We start from the raw sequence: 17,234 nt of genomic DNA on the forward strand, positions 1-17,234 counted from the left end.
ACATTAAGATGGCAGGTGGGACAGACGCGGCGACGACACTGAGACATTCCGACTAAGAACAGACGGGCGGACAGCGAGAGTCAAGATGCGACGGCCACACCGCAAAATCAGGGCGCACGACGATGATACCCATAGACAGACTGATGATGGTTGAGGGGAAAACAACGACGACTGTGGCCATGATTTCGAGACTTGTGAAGTTACCGATGCGCCTGCGCAGCAGCCACCGTTCTTCTTCTGTTGTGCAGCAGGCGTTTGAAAGAAAAATGTCACGTGATATCCAACGTGTGCCATTCTAATTTGAGGTTTCCCTCCATCCGTGTAATAGCTTGGGGAGCGATTTTTATATTTCCAACCAACACAACATAATGTTACTAAATGACAGGTGCTGCGGGATCAAGCTTAGCTGAGATGCTAATTTTGATCGGATTAGTGCTCTAGCTTATAGGTGTGGTGTAAATTACCTATACCAACGTTGTCTAAAGTTTTTAACCTGTCCAATGACTGTAAATACCATTTGAAACCAGCCCGGCACAGTTTTGTTGATCAGCAATCCTGAAATGGTGTACTGTAGAGTTGCGGTGTCGAGCTAGCAACCCGAAGCATTGAAAGAGTTGATGTCAATCATTATAGGAAAGTCATTATCATATAAGTTTAGTACAAAACAAACGGCCGACCGTAACTTCCATATTCCGTTCATTCACAAAAATATTCGTCAGGTACACAACTACCGCGTTATAAGATGTTTCGGGCAAAATTAACAAACCTATACAATTGATCCCTTCGTCACAAAAAGTAACTAGTTGCATCTAATTGTGATACGACTGTTAATATATTGGTGCGAGAGTAATAACAACCCAAGTCCCTCGCAAAATAGTACACGCGCGACACGATGTCCTAGAGTTAAAGTAAAATCGTTGCAGAAAAAAATATGTCAAGTATTTTCGCTTTGCAATTTCCAATAAATAAACAACAGTTACTTCCTAGAGCAATATCACATTGAATGCTTGTTTAATGAAAGCTATCGCATACAAAGATACTTTACAGCATGAAAAGTGCTCTGCGTAAACAGTCAATATCAAAATTTCAAACTCGGGTCACAACTAGATGCGTGTAGTAGGCCGGACATAATATAACGTTGGAAAACTGAATTGATTATATACGCCCTATGCATAAAGATCAAGTGACAGTCGCCGTCTTTTTTGTAGAAGGCCGAAATATTCTGACGCCACGGTTCGATCAATTCGTTCTGGAGCTCTAATGCGCGAAAACGCAACGTTTGCTTACCCGATGCAGTTCGCGATTAACTCGCACTGAATGCCATACATTGTCGCTGAACGTTCCTTCCACGGGTTCCAGCAGTACCGAGATAGATCCCGCCCCGAGATTGGCCATAAGCAAAACGCTGCCATCTTTGATGGAAAGTGTCACGTAATCAGAGGACATCCCTGTAAATACATGAATTGGCTCTCACCAAAGCGAAGTACCGATGTAAGAGATGTTGACATTGATTTCAGATTTTCGACTGAATTTTGTCATTGATTAGTAGTTTCACATATTGCTATCTAGCATTTATCCTTTCTCAGCCCATCATGTGATCAGATTCACCGGTAGAGTTGATGGAGTGGGTGTTTTTAAAAATGTAGGGCAAGTTATAAATGATGATGCATCTTCGGGTCAATTGTTATCAGTTACTTTGTTGCATGCTGTTATTTGTTAATCTCCCATCAGGATTGTCGGTATAATGGAAAATATTGGAATCGCCGAAAACTACCTGAAACAATTTTTTTTCCGAGTTGATATAACAATACTTATAATAAGGAATGTGCTGGTATAAACTATTGTAGCAAAAGCGATACCGCATAGCTGTAAATAAACAGATCGACAGTGGCGCAATTCCAGAACTGAAAGTGCTTTCGGACTAATGACGTTTGCGTTGCGTGTCGCAGCTGCGAACGACCTTCCGTTATGTCTGGTTCCGACATTTTACGTAATTCATATAATAATCCATAACAGATGTTCCTAATGTTAATAACAGCATATGTCATCATCGACCTCGCATCATACGAAACTAATTCGTACAGATATCGAATCATCAAAGATTTATCAATAATTCCCAACGATCAAGAACAAGGATTTTGTCACACAAGCACACGGCGACATGAAATACAGATACAAGACAAGCACGTTGAAATAGTCGGAGGTTTTTCGTTTGCATCGTCGAATCCGTGCTCAAATTCTCAAATGCGGAGAAATCTGGAGATCGGATCACAATATCTTCAATGTCCGTAAATTACTATTGATTCGATCACTTTGTACATGTAAGCTTCAAATTAAATAAATCTCACGTTGTTTTGCAATACCAGTACATCATAATATACCACATCATTTCAACTGTTGACGGCATCTCAATGCAAAAGTCGTTAGGGTGACAAGAATTTTTCGTGTTCTGATATTGAATCGAGACAGAAAGACGGGATCCGGATTGAAAACGGAATGGGATAATCGCACGGGTCGATCGGACAGTGGACGTTGAAGCACATTTATTATACGCTCGAGAGCGCGCTTTTAACACCGGCAGTAAATTACGATTGCATCATCTATGATATAATCCAACGTTGACGTCAACGGATTTCTACCACGAATGGCATTTCTTTTATTATGTTCCCGTCGACAGACGGAACTCTTCTTTGATCTGCCAGCTTTGCGCGGCTTTTCAACGCAGGATGCTGTTTCGTTGAAGGTATCTGTGGGTGAATCCTTAGATACTATATAGACTGCGGTGAGAAGTGGGTTGGCGACACATGACGGAGTACATTAATTATTCATACGAGTCCATTTGCGTTGAAAACCAGAGTATTTAATGAGAATTTGAAAAATGGCACATCTTCGCGTCAACAAAAGGCAAACAAACACGGCCTAGGAAATTGATGCCCAAGACATACCAACATCATTCCTTTCCAAACTTCACTGACATTAGTCATTAAACTGTTGGGTTGCCTGAGAAACGCTCCACACCAAATTTGACACAATTCCGAACTGTAGCAGCGGTTCAATTCCGATTTGAAATTTTGACCATTTAATATGTGGTAATAGTATTTGCGACGGCAAATTCATAGTCACTGCGAAATGATCAAAAGGCATGCCTAAAGAAAGAGTGATGGTTTTTCGATGCTGGAAAGTAATACATGCGATAGAGTTTGGATAAAAACATTGCTAATCAAAGAAAAAAAAATACAACGCTGATTCGTTGAGAATTAGTCAACTTCATTGAGATAGCCTCGTTAAAAGGATGGTGACATAGTTCGAAAATAAAATACGTTTCACGTTGATGTCGGCGACTACGAAGAGGAAATACACTGGAAAACAGGTGAAATACAAGAAAATATATTTTCCAAGTGTTCGCCAATATCTGGAAGTATCTTCTGTTGCGCGAATGTATACATTGTATATGCATAGATCAGCATATATATTGATTTCACCAAATCAGAACGGAACTTACGGCTGTTTTCTTCGTAATACATTATGTTAGGAAATTTTCTTTTCGGGACTCCTGCGGAAGAGTTGGTTTACTCCCCCAGCAAGCGAATTACTGCTTACGAAACATTATTGTCGAGGTGTCACATCATCACCCAGACATTTATATACGGGGAAATATTGGACGAGCTAATAGAATCACACCAATTAAGTGACGTCACAAATTTATTCTGGCGTAATAAATGCAAATAACGTCACGAATCCTCCAAATCCAAAATTCGACAGGAATGAGTGCATCGTTTTGCATACATGCCGAGACATGAGTTCAGTAAAAATCGAAACGCAATTGTCAACTCTAGGATTTTCTATCTCGTCCCAAATCGACTGTCAACACGTTGACGGCGTGTCAATACGCATAAAGACACGGTATTATATGAGTATGTATAATTGTATATTGAACAGGTCAGCAAACTAGGATGCCTCACTTCCCTTGAAACATATGGATTACGACATATACATAGGTCATAGGCAATACTAGGGTTACCATACGTCCTTCTTTAGGAGGATTTGTCCTCCTTTTTCAGGTTTTCGAAAATGTTCTGCGAGGACGCCTAAATGTCCTCCATTTTGGCAATTCGTCCTCCTTTAGAGCTTTTAGAGCTAAGATAGTGGATAGATTCGAGTGAAAATGGGCATAAATAACGCTAAATAGAAAATTCGTGGTTCGAACGAAAGTGACGACCTTCCTTTTTTAGTCAACCAACGTAAAAAGTGAAAGAAAAACTGCTTTTTCCGGATTTTACTCCAGCATTCGAAGTCTGAAAATTTTGAAAAAGTGTTCTTCTTTCCCGATTCCAAAATATGGTAACCCTACTATATACGCTACGGCTACACAATCCCGCAATGGTTATTTCGCCAATATAAAAGTTATTACTATATAACAGACGATAGTGCGTCACAAATGTTCACGGTGTTGTGTTTTATCACGCATCATATTGCTTGGTAATGGATGCGAGTCGCAAAAGTGTTATTACGGAATGTATTTCGGTAATCAATTTCTTATCCGTTATTCGCATTATTGCCTGTTAATTACAACCGGGAATTCCCTCGGGAGATGAAGGCAATGCAAATCCCGGCGCCAGACGTTGATAAAGTGGCGAGAGTAATGTGAACAGAAAATGAAAATCGACAACTGATGGCAACTCATAGGGAGCGTTATCGCTCCCAGTTGACAAATGTAAAGAGGAACGTATCCTCCGTTATCGATTCGGTATCGCTCGGGTATAGTGAGTCTCTCTCTACATGGCAGTTGGAACATGTCGTGAATGTGTGAATAAAATCGGTCAATAGATTTCGGTCGTGGTAAATCTGCGTGAGGTTATAGTGCACATATGTTATGTAACAAATAATACAGATTGACCGACTGCAATTATATTTCTTCAAATCGAACTTTCTCTCCACACTCACTTGCTTTCATAACTTGCATCGCGCACCATCCACCGGGACTATATAAGAAAAGTTGTTAAGCATTCCTAGTATAGGGTTGCATTCAAAACATTAGTGTGTTTTAAAAACATGTTTTTAAGCGGTGTTTTTAAAAAATGCCTTTTAAATAAAATTGTGTTTTTTCAAACGTTGTATAATTATGCCATAATTGGGTAAATACTTTCGAAAAAGCATGTAGTAAGAGCCTACGGACGATTTGCACCCAATATAGTCGACGTATACGATGTGGAGTGGAGTGGCTGGAACCCTCAAAATCGCCGTCGATTCAACGGTTATGGCACGTAAATATAGATCAGTGGTTCCCAACGTGGGCGATATCACACGGGGCGAAAATACCAAATGGGCGATTGGGAGGCGATAGGGGGAGAAAATGTTAGAACTTCAAGTGAGATATATTTAATTAACACTGCCAAAAATGCATTTGAAGGCAGTTTATTCTGCATATGACGCGAGAGTTGACTAAAAAGCGGTCAATACAGAAACCGGTTTTCCTTGCGCCTATTCGGAAAACGACTATTTTATTCAAATCACCAGCGATCAGAGTTAGTGAATAATTTTCCCGTTTACATGTCCTCTTTTTCGGATCCGCGAATATGGGGGGGGGCTGAAATTTGTGTGTAGCTTGATAAGGGGGTGATGAATCGAAAAAGGTTGGAAACCACTGATATGGATCATTGGTACGGAATGGGTGTTTTGATGATGATGATCGCCGACCGTAAAAATGCTTCATAACGATGTAGTCCCGGTCAAAGATATTTTTAATGTGTTTATGACAGCGGTTGGATGACTTTTTCGTCGAAATATCAATATTTACCCTATGTAGTTTCTATTGTCCGGTGTGACGTCACAATCAAGGATTCATGGCGTCAAGACTAAAAAATGCTTTAAACAAAGGCCATATTTTAAACATGTTTGTTTTAAATTGATTTTTGTTTCAAGTGTAACCATACTACCAAGCATCCTTATAATACGCAGTATACATATGCATTGCAATGTTGCAACGTGCACCTTGAACAATGAACATTGAACAATCTGCAGGCCGAGACGTGACTTTTTCGAATTTAAAGTTACATGCTTTTAATCAATTTTTACTGATTTTACATTTTAGGTTTAGACCTGGACAATTCTTCGCTTCACGTTACGTTCATTACGAGAGAAATCTGTCCATTAGCGCTATGTCCGTGAGAACTGAGAACAGAAGTCATGGGGTCTCATTGATCTAAATAACCGCCGCCTACATGTTTATCGGAAAGCTCTCTATCGGATATAATCTGATAGATGTGAAAAAGAAATTTGGCGTTCGTAAATCCTTCTCTGGCAAGAATAGAGGGAGACATATTGATGGAGTTCTCTCGCCAAAATATAGGTCTTTGGTCAGATTACAGGAATACATAATGATTGAGTTACCATGTATTATCGCAGACGAAAGTGAACAATATTTTGGTTCGATCGATTCCGAAGAGAGTGGGCGGATCCCGCCCGCCAATGAAATTATTAGGCTAGCATAAAGTCACCTTAAAAATATCGCAACTAAAACTCATAGGAGCTCAAGAATGCATGGCTCTCATGCATCACTCACGGCGAGTTTCGCGTCCCATAGTTTGAAAACTGATGCGCTGATCGTATATACTACAGCAAACGGAAGAAGTACAAGGAACTCAAAGTATGATTGATATTCGCATTGCAATTGAGACCCCCGTGGAACTGGAGCTGATCGCAATCACATATACACACAAACACGCTCATGAAATGGTGAAACGGTCAAAAATAATTAGGATGCATTCATGCATGACATTATCCACTGACCCGTGTGTAAAATCAGCCCGTTGCTCCGTCTTGTCTTGAATGATAGCGATATCGTGTCGCGAAGGCTTTGTATTTGCTCATCATTCAGGCTGTACTCAAGTCTGCCGTTTCCGCTGAATGTTTCGGAATTATCGAAACCTTCGTGAAAGAACGTAGAATTGAGTTATCTATATAGACAAGGATATAATTTTAGAGTTCAAAGTCACCGAAACCCGCTACAAAAAATTGACGGAACAAGTTCAATGTGGAATACCTAATGTAACATGCATGGTGCAGCTACCGGTGGAAATTTGATCTGAAATCAGACCAGATGGGAAGATATGCTTGTATATGATATGCATTTGTACAGCGAGGACTTGGCATTTTAGTGTTCAGCAGTCACGATATCATGTAAATTAGGCTGGCCATATAATAGATCGCGATAGTAAACATTGCATCCCGAAATAGACAGATATACGATGGCACGGTTCCAAGTTACATTGTCAAATAGCAACATACTCGAGGTGATGCGCTACAATGGCAGCGTATAGGTAGGTCCACAAATACCGCAGCAATATTTGCACCGACTTAAATTCGAACTTACGTGCGCGCGAGCCAGCATCACGTTGACTGTTGGCTTGCAATGAAATGAAAACAGATGAAAGAAACGCATGGGTGAAAAGGACGACGCCAATATATAAATGATCGATACACGCAAAATGCAACGGAGTACACCTTTGAACCAGCGTCATGAGGTCAGCGGCGGCAAGTGAGGGAGAGTGCCTCACCTGTCGTCAGGCTGGGTAAGGGAAAATTATAGAAACCTTCAATGACTTATTAGTATTTTCTAGCGATGTTCATGAATGACTAATTTTTAACATCTTTACACCCAAAACCACGCAATTTGCATATTCATTGTTTGGAAGTATAGCCGAAAGGAGAGGTGGGGCCAGACTTGGACAACTAGTTAATTCTAGTTGTCTAATTTCACTAAATTAGAGCTAAATCCCAGTAATCTAATTTTATTCTAATTTGTGAAATGTTTCTATGCTCTAATATTAATTTTAATCTAATTTTTTGTCTTTCTTCAAATGCCTATTTGACCGCGGCATTTTGCAGCGAGTTAACAAGAATCTCCCTCTCGCACAGGGAAATCCAGTGCCACGCCGCCATCGCATTACTTACACCGTGCAGGAATAGTAGTTATTGTGCGACGCATAATAGCCATGATGGCAGTTTTATTGAACAATTGCGACGCTCATCGCCTAATCATGTTATTTGCGCCATGATAATGAATGTTGTAATGTGCATTGATCATTATTCGCGATCTTCCAAATCCACAGATCAGATCGCTGGCGGCAAAATGGGAGCTCGCGGGCCGCGTTTTGATGACCCCTGGTATAGTGCAAAACGAGCGAAGCTTGGTATACAGACGTTAATCACTCTCATGGTTATGAGACTCCATTGTATAGAATGTACGTTTACATTCTATACTCCATTGTGATTTGATATGAACTGAACTTTTTGCTGTATTTATTTCTCATTCACAATTTCATTCAATTTCCAAGTTTTTCCGAATTCAGTAATTCAAATTCTAATTTTAATGTACTGTAGAAAAAGCTGTGTACCTCTAATTCTAATTCTAATCAAATTCGAAAAAGCTGAAAATTTTTTAGTTGTCCAAGTCTGGGTGGGGCAATGGTGAGACACAGACGAGCCTATAGCCTCACCTACCTATATGATAGCGTAATTAATCGTAAAAAGCTCCGAATTTATAATTACTGGTATTAATCGAATGCTATTGTCACACTGGTTCCGATAATCAAAATATTAATAATGCCAGAGCACCATAAACTACTCGAAATCGCAAATGAATTTGAAATTAGGCTATGTTATGTAAGCCTATATGAATAGATGTAGAATGACGGTGCATAATGTTGTCATGGCCAAACATGTATATTCGGTTATCAGTAAATACTAATAGACGTAATATTTGAAAGGATTACCTACCCTACTAGTTTGACATGTGCATTGTGCAGTGCGCACCCCAGTTATTTTGAATATAGAATGTATATACGTTCTGCACTGTTGTGGTATTACTTCGCGTTAGTCGCGAATTACTGATGCTCGTTGATTATTTCCGAGTTTCACTGTTCCTACCTTCGTTAAGTGTCGTGAGTCTGTTAAGGTTTGGCCGTGACCGTGGTCGCAACTACATCGGCTTTATAGCTTGCTTGGTATTGATAGAGGAATCGCTTAGTTAGAGCATGGGTTATCACTGGTCTACACGATTTTTGCGCCAGGACTCCCTTGGTTCATTATTACCTAATTTGGGGACGCTGAATACGAATCTGGCGTTATTTTTGTTCTGCCACGTCACGTTTGGGAGATAATATCTATGTCGATTTTTACTACTTTTTTTGGGTAGTCAAGTAGATTTTCAGACTACTTCCCCTTCTACCAGAACAGTAGTTTGGATAAACTTTTGCCATTTGGATTTTGAAAAGTAGAAAGAAGTTTAAGAAAAAGACTGCAGCACTCTCGTAAGTTACGTGATCAAACTCAGGTTCATAGTAAAATATAACGGCAAATCAGAAACCGCCAAAAATGTAAAGCTTTTTATATTTAGAATTGGCGTTTAATCATGGAAAACACAAACGCTTAGACTCGAAACCATTCAAAAACATCACTAGAAATTAACCAAAGCTAATCTCTGGCTCTGTTCCAGCATAGAAACATGGTATTTGGTGTAGGCCACAGAATGTCCTATGTCGAGACGGGTCGACTGTCCTAGAACCGATGCGTATTTATTTCTATTGTGAAGTAACACGCACTGCAGGTTTCGTTTTTGAGCTGCTAGTAATCAGTCTCCATTTATTTGGTTGTCTATAATGGACAATGCAAAAGAAGCCCTTCATATCATGGCAATAAACCAAAAGAAAAACAGTTCAGAAACATCTTTCCTCGATTCCGACAAAATGTGACAGTATGTGGAAACTGCGGAGAAGAATTAGCATTATAAGTATAGTCGGAGATTAATTATGATAAATTCAGTCAAGTTAGCACGATAGGCACTTTTTTCTTTGGAAAAGCAGACATTCTGAGTCTTTTAATGTTTCAAAACAAGCTTAAAGGGTCACATATATGGGTCATGTGTCGGAGTGAACAATTCTCTTCTACATGGTATACGAACAATGTAATGGTTATTGCTTGCAAATTTTCAAGTTTTACGAAAGAGCAGCATGCTGTCACAAAACGCATTGACCGATGAAGTCTGCAGGACAGATGTATAAAGAGAACGTAGGGAACTAAATTAAGTATGGAGCCACTAATCACAATCTTTAAACGAATAGTGGTATATAACGATGATAACTGCTACCGACTAAAAGTGATTAGGTCCTCATATAATTCCATGGGTCGAAACGAGGTCCTGATTGAAAGAAGATAAATAACCACTGGATTCAAGTTCACCGAAAACTCACTTATTCTGTTCTACGGTTTCATCATTATATATTTCAATAACAATATTTGATCTGTTGCTGTTGTATGCTCACCGTGATGTCACTAACGAAAGTCGAAATTATGAAAAGGAGAAAAAACATACCGAAAAAATCTGACGTGATGGAGAAATTATGAGCACAGAAAACTTTTGAGGCAATTTATTTTTTTTAATTTGTAGACCAGTGTGATTTTATGGGTCGAAAAGAGCTCCTGATCGAAAGAAGATAGAGAACCACTGGATTCAAGTCCACTGAAAACTCACTCATTCCGTGCTGCAACAAACCAGGTTTCGTGATCGATTATTTCAAAAACAATATTTGATCAGTAGCCGTTGTACGCTAACCGTAATGTCACTAACGAAAGCCGAAATTTGATTAATTTATGAAAATGAGAAACATTCATACCGAAAATAATCTGACTTGGTCGAGAAATTCCGAGCACAGAATCGGGTTCAGCAACCTAAAATTAGCCTAAATCCATCATCAAAATTTTTTTGCGCTGAGATTTTTTTGAAATTTGTAGACCGGTGTAATTATTGGAACTGCTTAAGGTATGTATGGAAATTTGTTCCTTATCACGCATATGAAATACCTTGCTCACTATAGTGAGAACTGTAAGTGGAGGGGACGATCAGACCAGTTGACCCTACCCAGAGTCATATCGGTCACACCCTGTCCTATACCGTTAAGTTCATTTATTGTTGTTTCATGTGCCAATGTTGTTTTCTTTACGGTTGGACAAATCAATAAATATCTCTCTCTATCTCGTCTCCACACATTTTGTGACACTACTGGATGCGACTTTGCCATATAACATGGTTCCATAAACTATAGCCTTCTCATCATTGTATAAAATATTCAATTGTATGAGTAATAGGGTTGCATTTAAAATAAAAATCATTTTAAAACAAACATGTTTAAAACAAGGCCCCTAGTTTGAAACATGTTTTTTATTTTGTTTTGTTAAGATATGACGTCACGAATGTTCAATTGTGACGTCATAGTGGAGTGGCATGGACAATTGAAAATATGAGGTAAATATAGCTCCTTTGACGAAATGCTGTTGAACCAATTATTTTGAGGTTTCCTACCATCCCATGACCCATATCGTATACGTCGGCTATATTGGGTCGTAATCGTCCATAGGCTCATACATGTTTTTGGAAAGTATTTACACAATTATGGCATAATTATACAACTTAAAAAACGCATTATTTAAAGGCCTTTGTCTAAAGCACTGTTGAAAACATGTTTCAAACAAAGAGTTTCAAACAACCATTTGTTTTAAATGCAACCCTAAGTAAAACACTAAAACTTGCAATAGCGCAAAATCAAGTGGCCTTCGTAATAAGCAGATGATATACTGGTTCTTTATAGAACTAGTCCGATATCTACAGTAGCTTGCGCATAGTAACTCATATTACCGCGGCGGTAGAGAAACTGAAAGTCACTACGGATAATGTAAATGAGGCGAGTAATGTCACGCGACAATTTAAAGGTATATATTGTGAAGCCTTGGTAAACGCCACATTTGATGAACTTAAACTAAATTACCGATTGTCACGGAATTGTTAAATTCACTGTTGAAGAAAATTGTCGCCGTGCCATAAAAATGACATTGCTTGCGTACCCCCCGAAATTCTCTCGCCTACCAGTCTGGGTACGCGTACCCCGGTTTGAGATGAGAACGCCTGGCTTAGAGAAACGCAGCAGGCACTTGAAGTAATTCAATATCGACAATGAGAACCCATCCCGATTGTATCGGCGGGATGACACATGACATATCATACCTTCGGTCAGAACGAAATTGACACCGGCGCTTGAATTTGAATATTCTCGCCTTATTGATCATGTAAAAAACTAGCTGCTGGACTTGTGAAGGAAGATAGATATATACGCAACATTATGGTGTGTGACTTTACCATTATTATTATACGCTTGTGCAATCAAGTGTAGTTGTGTACGACTCTGGGTTTGAATATCGAGCACGTCCGTGTATTGTATACCCTATGCTCTACTAAATCGATGTATCGTCAAATAAATATCAACACCAATTTGAAGATTCTAATTTGAGGAAGCCTTTATATCAGTGAATCATACATAGACGCATTTGATATAATTTCGATTTCAAAATTCACTAAAAGATTAATTCATATCCCATTCTTCGTTAAATTTTATACTTACTAAGAGGCGACCTGTTTTTATATACTTTTACACTGCAGTCATATGAACGTTCCCCAATAATGGAATGACGAAAGAACATTTATTTCGATTTCAGAGCACGCGAAATTTATTCATTGGTATGGATTCGGCATATGAGGCCGGATGCAGTATGCACCGACCACGTTCGCGGTTTGGTGACTTTTGCTAAAGTTTGTAATGAGCGCCGTTTCTTCGAATGATTTTCCGCAAATATACGCATAACTCATACACATGACATTGTTGAGGGGTCATGAAATGACATTTATTTGCTTAAGTCGATTCGCATTAAAATGGAATGCGTAGATGAGGAAATGGATTGTAACGCACTTGTAACGCAATAATTACCTTGACCGTACTTCATATCAATTCCATTACACTAATGTTCATCCTCCGTTATGGATCCGAACATGACTCTATTCAGGAAACAGTGAAGCCAATATAAATTATATATTAACTATTTAAAATGTGAATTATTAATCGCAATTTTATGTCGAAACTATGTTTCAAGTCAAGTGGCAGATTCAAGAAAAATTGAACGAATTTTTTACGTATATGTGAAGCAGATGTGCCTTTATCAATGTCGGTAATCAAGCCTTGATCATTAGGGCAGGCATTAGGCAAGGTAAACCACGCAACACGTATGAGAACTCTGATTCTGCAAATGATAAAGTGTACTTTGAAGTCGAATAGGATCGATTCCAACGGCCAGGAACTTGGAGAGTTTCGAGCATGCAATTTTTATAACTAGAAAATTTAATATGCCACCGCTGGTTGTCTCGATGTGGCGACACGATCTTATTTGTTGTTTAAACATGATCGCAATTTGATAACCGCAATACGAACCAAGATATCAAGTATTTGTACGATAGAGCGAGAAAATAAGCCATCGAACTTCTGGCATTGATTGGTCTTACAAGCGATGAAAACAGTCAAGGGGCACCATGCAACATGCGAATCACATGTATGACGTGTGTAAATAGATGAGTCAAGGCCAATTGACTTCGATAGCATTTCTTCAGCTTACCTTGATCGCTCATCATCACGTCAAATTCATTAGTTTTCACTGCAAATTCAAGCAACATGCACGGGATTGTAGTTCGCAGATTAGATAAATTGCAATATCGAATATCACAAGCATTGGTAGGATGGCGAGAAAGAACGCAACAAAACGGTTCAGTCCGTCCCAATCTCATACGGTGTCGAATGTCGATGGCTTACTTATACAATATGAAGTTCTTGTCGCTGTTTAGTGTTCATGTTCATGGTGTTTCGACATTTATCATTTTACATCAGGCCGATATAGCTTAATACAGCTTATTACTTACAGCGAGGCTCACGTATGTCCATGGCCTTTGTAAGACACCGCTTACGCGGATCGTATGGCGAGAAGCTTAGAAGAGTCGACCTCGGTCGGACTCGAACCCGCAATCCATTGGTGTTGCAGTGGCGGAGCGTCCCGCTACGCTATCTCGCCACCCAAATGGAGTCATATTTGAGTGACCTATGGACCCGCCAATTTTTAGGATCAACAACAGCGATGCAAAATATTCATGTAGCACAGTGTCAGTATAGTACAGTGTAGAGCCCGGTCGATAATAGGCTCGCCGATATAGCATACTTTGAAAGAAATATCGGTATAAGCCTTTTGAGACAATCATCAATCAGCAAATTTTTGTGACGTCACAGCATGGTTATAGGGAGTCAGTGAATTATAATCTGCGACTGCGGGACCGGGAATATTGATATATTTCTTATAGTTTACAGGCAGAGCAGGTCAAAGTAATCATCTTTGTTACACATAGGTAGAAGTCACGTGGAAAAGTACAAGTACAAGTAGTGATTTCCAACCGATTTCAGTTTAGAGTAAAAAAGTGAAACTATTGTAGTGGTATAGATGAAGTCTAAAATCATTACCACTTGATTATTAGTGGAAGTATAGGCAAACCCTACTTGAATATTCTAAAAAACTAGAAGTGCTTCGTTACTGACCACCTCTTCTTCCAGAAGCCCAGATGCACACTTTCTAGTTTTTTATGTTTAATGGGTGCAAAGTTTTCAAAAAATGCTCTAAAGTTTTGGAAAACTGAGTTGAGCTAGATCTTTTCAATATCGGCTGAACACATCGGATTTATCGGTATCAGCTCAAAATTCCGATATCGGTCAAGCTCTACCCGCACTTTCCACAATTTCACAATACTTCAAGTTCAAAGGTAGCCTGCATTGAGTAATGTGTATGAGGATGTCTCGGTATGTCGATCGTGGTATCAAGGACACGAGAATAATACGACAAACAAATGCAAATATATACGGGTGGATTGACAGGAAAGCAGTCGTCGAGTATCTATACTTCTTATATCGTCAATATATAGTCGGTAGTTGATGTAGGGACAACGAAGGCCTCGTTAGGAAATGGTATCTGATAAGAAGTATATAGACTACACAGTATACACTAACGAGCTTGAGCAGAGCATGCCTCGTAAGGCAAACATAGTTACGTGTATACGGTACGTCGGTACATGCCTAGCAGAGCCATATGTCTTACCTGATATCACTATAAATATCCGAATGCATGAAAAGAAAATAATGTGTGATAAAATATATTATGGATAAGATATATGCACATGCACATTATTCCGTCAGGATGTACTAAACTCGGTGTTTTTATAATTTTGAAACACGCAATCGTGAAGCAGAACCCATTCGATAAAAAAAGGTTGTGTCGAAAAACTAATGCAGAATAGTCGTTGCAATTATACCGATGGAAGTCTGATTAAGCCTATGACCGTTTCAGATGCTGCGAAGCTGGGGATATCAACCACTCTAATATTTCGCTTAAGAGCACACCAACTCCGCGGCTTGGTGCAGTGATTCAACTGAATTGGTGATAATCATAAGAGCTCCATGGAAGAATCTTTGTCGAGTCATATAGTGATAAGTACTGATATAAGTTAATATATTTATTCACTCACCGTCATCACACGTTTTCCCATAAAATCCCGTACCAATACATAAGCATGCGGGTGCGCCGTTCCGTAGGTAGCAATTCCCATTATTTTTACATGGATTCGTTTCAGGATAACACACATCGCCATGACGGTCTTCAGTCACTCCAAACATATTGAGACTGCTCTGGTAAATCCCGTTTACAGCGTATCTTCTGATTTTTCCAACATAGCCGCTATCGAAAAATACCGCAGACCTGGATAGTCGCCCAAGTGGCATTTTCGTGGGTATCCCGCCTAAGAACGTGGAGCTTACGGGAATCAGTGTCCTGGAGAAATGCTTTCCCGCAAGCTCTGTCGCCATATTTTTGTCTACAGTAAGATTTAGCAGTTGGTCGGATATCCCTAATGACACGCTGTGCCAATTGCTGTCCGATAAACTATCCCCGACATACATCTGTGAGTGAGGTCCGGATCCGAACTTGAATAGTAAGTTCATCTTACTTTGAGATAGACTCAATTGGGTGTAGTCCCCGGGACCTCCATCGTCTAGGTACAACAGCATTGCGTTGGGTTTGGATGTGAAGAATTCGAAGCTTATTTTCAAGTTATCAGCAGGCCTGATGCGTTGACATCTAGGCATTTCGAGAAACTGACCCTTGATGTTAGTAAAAGAAAATAGAGAAGGCTTCAGCTCTCTGCCTTTCAATAGCTGCGAGGTAGAAGGATCTATCAAGGGTGGAACGTATGGTATTATTTCGGAGCTTGTTGACCGACTGGAGAAGATTCCTGACACAGCAATTGGATACGTAAGACATGATATTATCCACACCATCAACCGCTTCTTCCTTTTGCTGGAATGTAGCATCACTGGCGCAGTTCAGATCCTCTCCACATGTAAATATGGGTATTCTATATCTGTAGTCTATGTATCTGTATAGGTATATTCTGAAAAACTGATTCAAGTTACACTACCGTCTGCACGGTAGCTACAAACCCGAACTCAGCATAGAAACCTATTGGACGACAAGCTGCATCACATAGGTATAACCTACAAACCCGATCATAATGCTGATTTGGTTTATAAATTTCGATTACATCACCATCATCTGTGATCCGCTGGATACCCCTACGTATGCTTCACTTTCTTTCCATTAAATTCAATCATACTATAGTCACGTCGTGCAATGCGAAAAGCATATTCGTGAGGTACCCATCTCGACCTAAAAGTACCTCCCATCTTATGAAAGATCGATATATTATGTCTAGTAATGTAATACAAATCTGTTGACATTGGTAAGAATGACGCTGAAGGCCTGCATATGCATATTGCTGTGTAATCCTGTATGACGCGATATCCAGTTTTCACGGACGAGAATCGATCAATGCAAGGTCGCTTTGCGCATTTGCGCTTGCAGTCATGGCCAATTGGCCATCTATGCGGAACTCAAGACTCATACAAACGGGATTCTTTCCTTACCATTATAACTATGTCATCGAAAAAAATAGCGACATAGGAGATGACTGCCGCGCTTAAAGCTTCAAGACATCAGATCCCCCACTCTGTCAATTTCCCTCGTGGTAATATCAACCTACGTTTTAGCCTGATTATTAGCTGAAGCTATTCGTATATACATACACACGATACAAAACACTGCAAGGCGTGCGCACTGCGCATGAGTGTATTGCGCGTAGTGTCCGCGTGATTAAGTTCCAGTGTCAGAGCAAACCAAATGATGATCTTTCGCGCCGTTATTAATTGTAATGAATGAAGCAACTTTTTCACGTGTATTGCAGTGGATCTCGAGGGAACGGCGGAGCC

General features: G+C 39.7%; 1 protein-coding gene across 11 annotated transcripts in view; it reads right to left on the reverse strand.

Moving 5' to 3' along the window:
• LOC145441331 (neurexin-1-like) overlaps positions 1 to 16,873 on the reverse strand; it is a 73,187-nt gene extending 56,314 nt beyond the window's left edge. For 3 of the 11 annotated variants that reach the window (XM_080319166.1, XM_080319165.1, XM_080319163.1), the window contains exons 1-4: positions 15,440 to 16,872; positions 6,790 to 6,927; positions 1,288 to 1,448; positions 130 to 237 (exon numbers count right to left, since the gene is read on the reverse strand). In XM_080319166.1, the coding sequence (XP_080175292.1) occupies positions 130 to 237; positions 1,288 to 1,448; positions 6,790 to 6,927; positions 15,440 to 16,280 (1,248 nt within the window). In that variant the 5' untranslated portion in view covers positions 16,281 to 16,872. Of the gene's footprint in view, positions 1 to 129; positions 238 to 1,287; positions 1,449 to 6,789; positions 6,928 to 7,372; positions 10,069 to 13,494; positions 14,873 to 15,439 lie in introns of those variants that run through there. The other 8 variants (XM_080319168.1, XM_080319172.1, XM_080319164.1 and 5 more) reach the window with 6 other exon arrangements.
• Between the last annotated feature and the right edge of the window lie 361 nt (positions 16,874 to 17,234).

The sequence above is a fragment of the Botryllus schlosseri genome, chromosome 6 (assembly GCF_051294905.1).
Source record: "Botryllus schlosseri isolate E-star chromosome 6, Bs_hap1, whole genome shotgun sequence".
Lineage (NCBI taxonomy): Eukaryota > Metazoa > Chordata > Ascidiacea > Stolidobranchia > Styelidae > Botryllus > Botryllus schlosseri.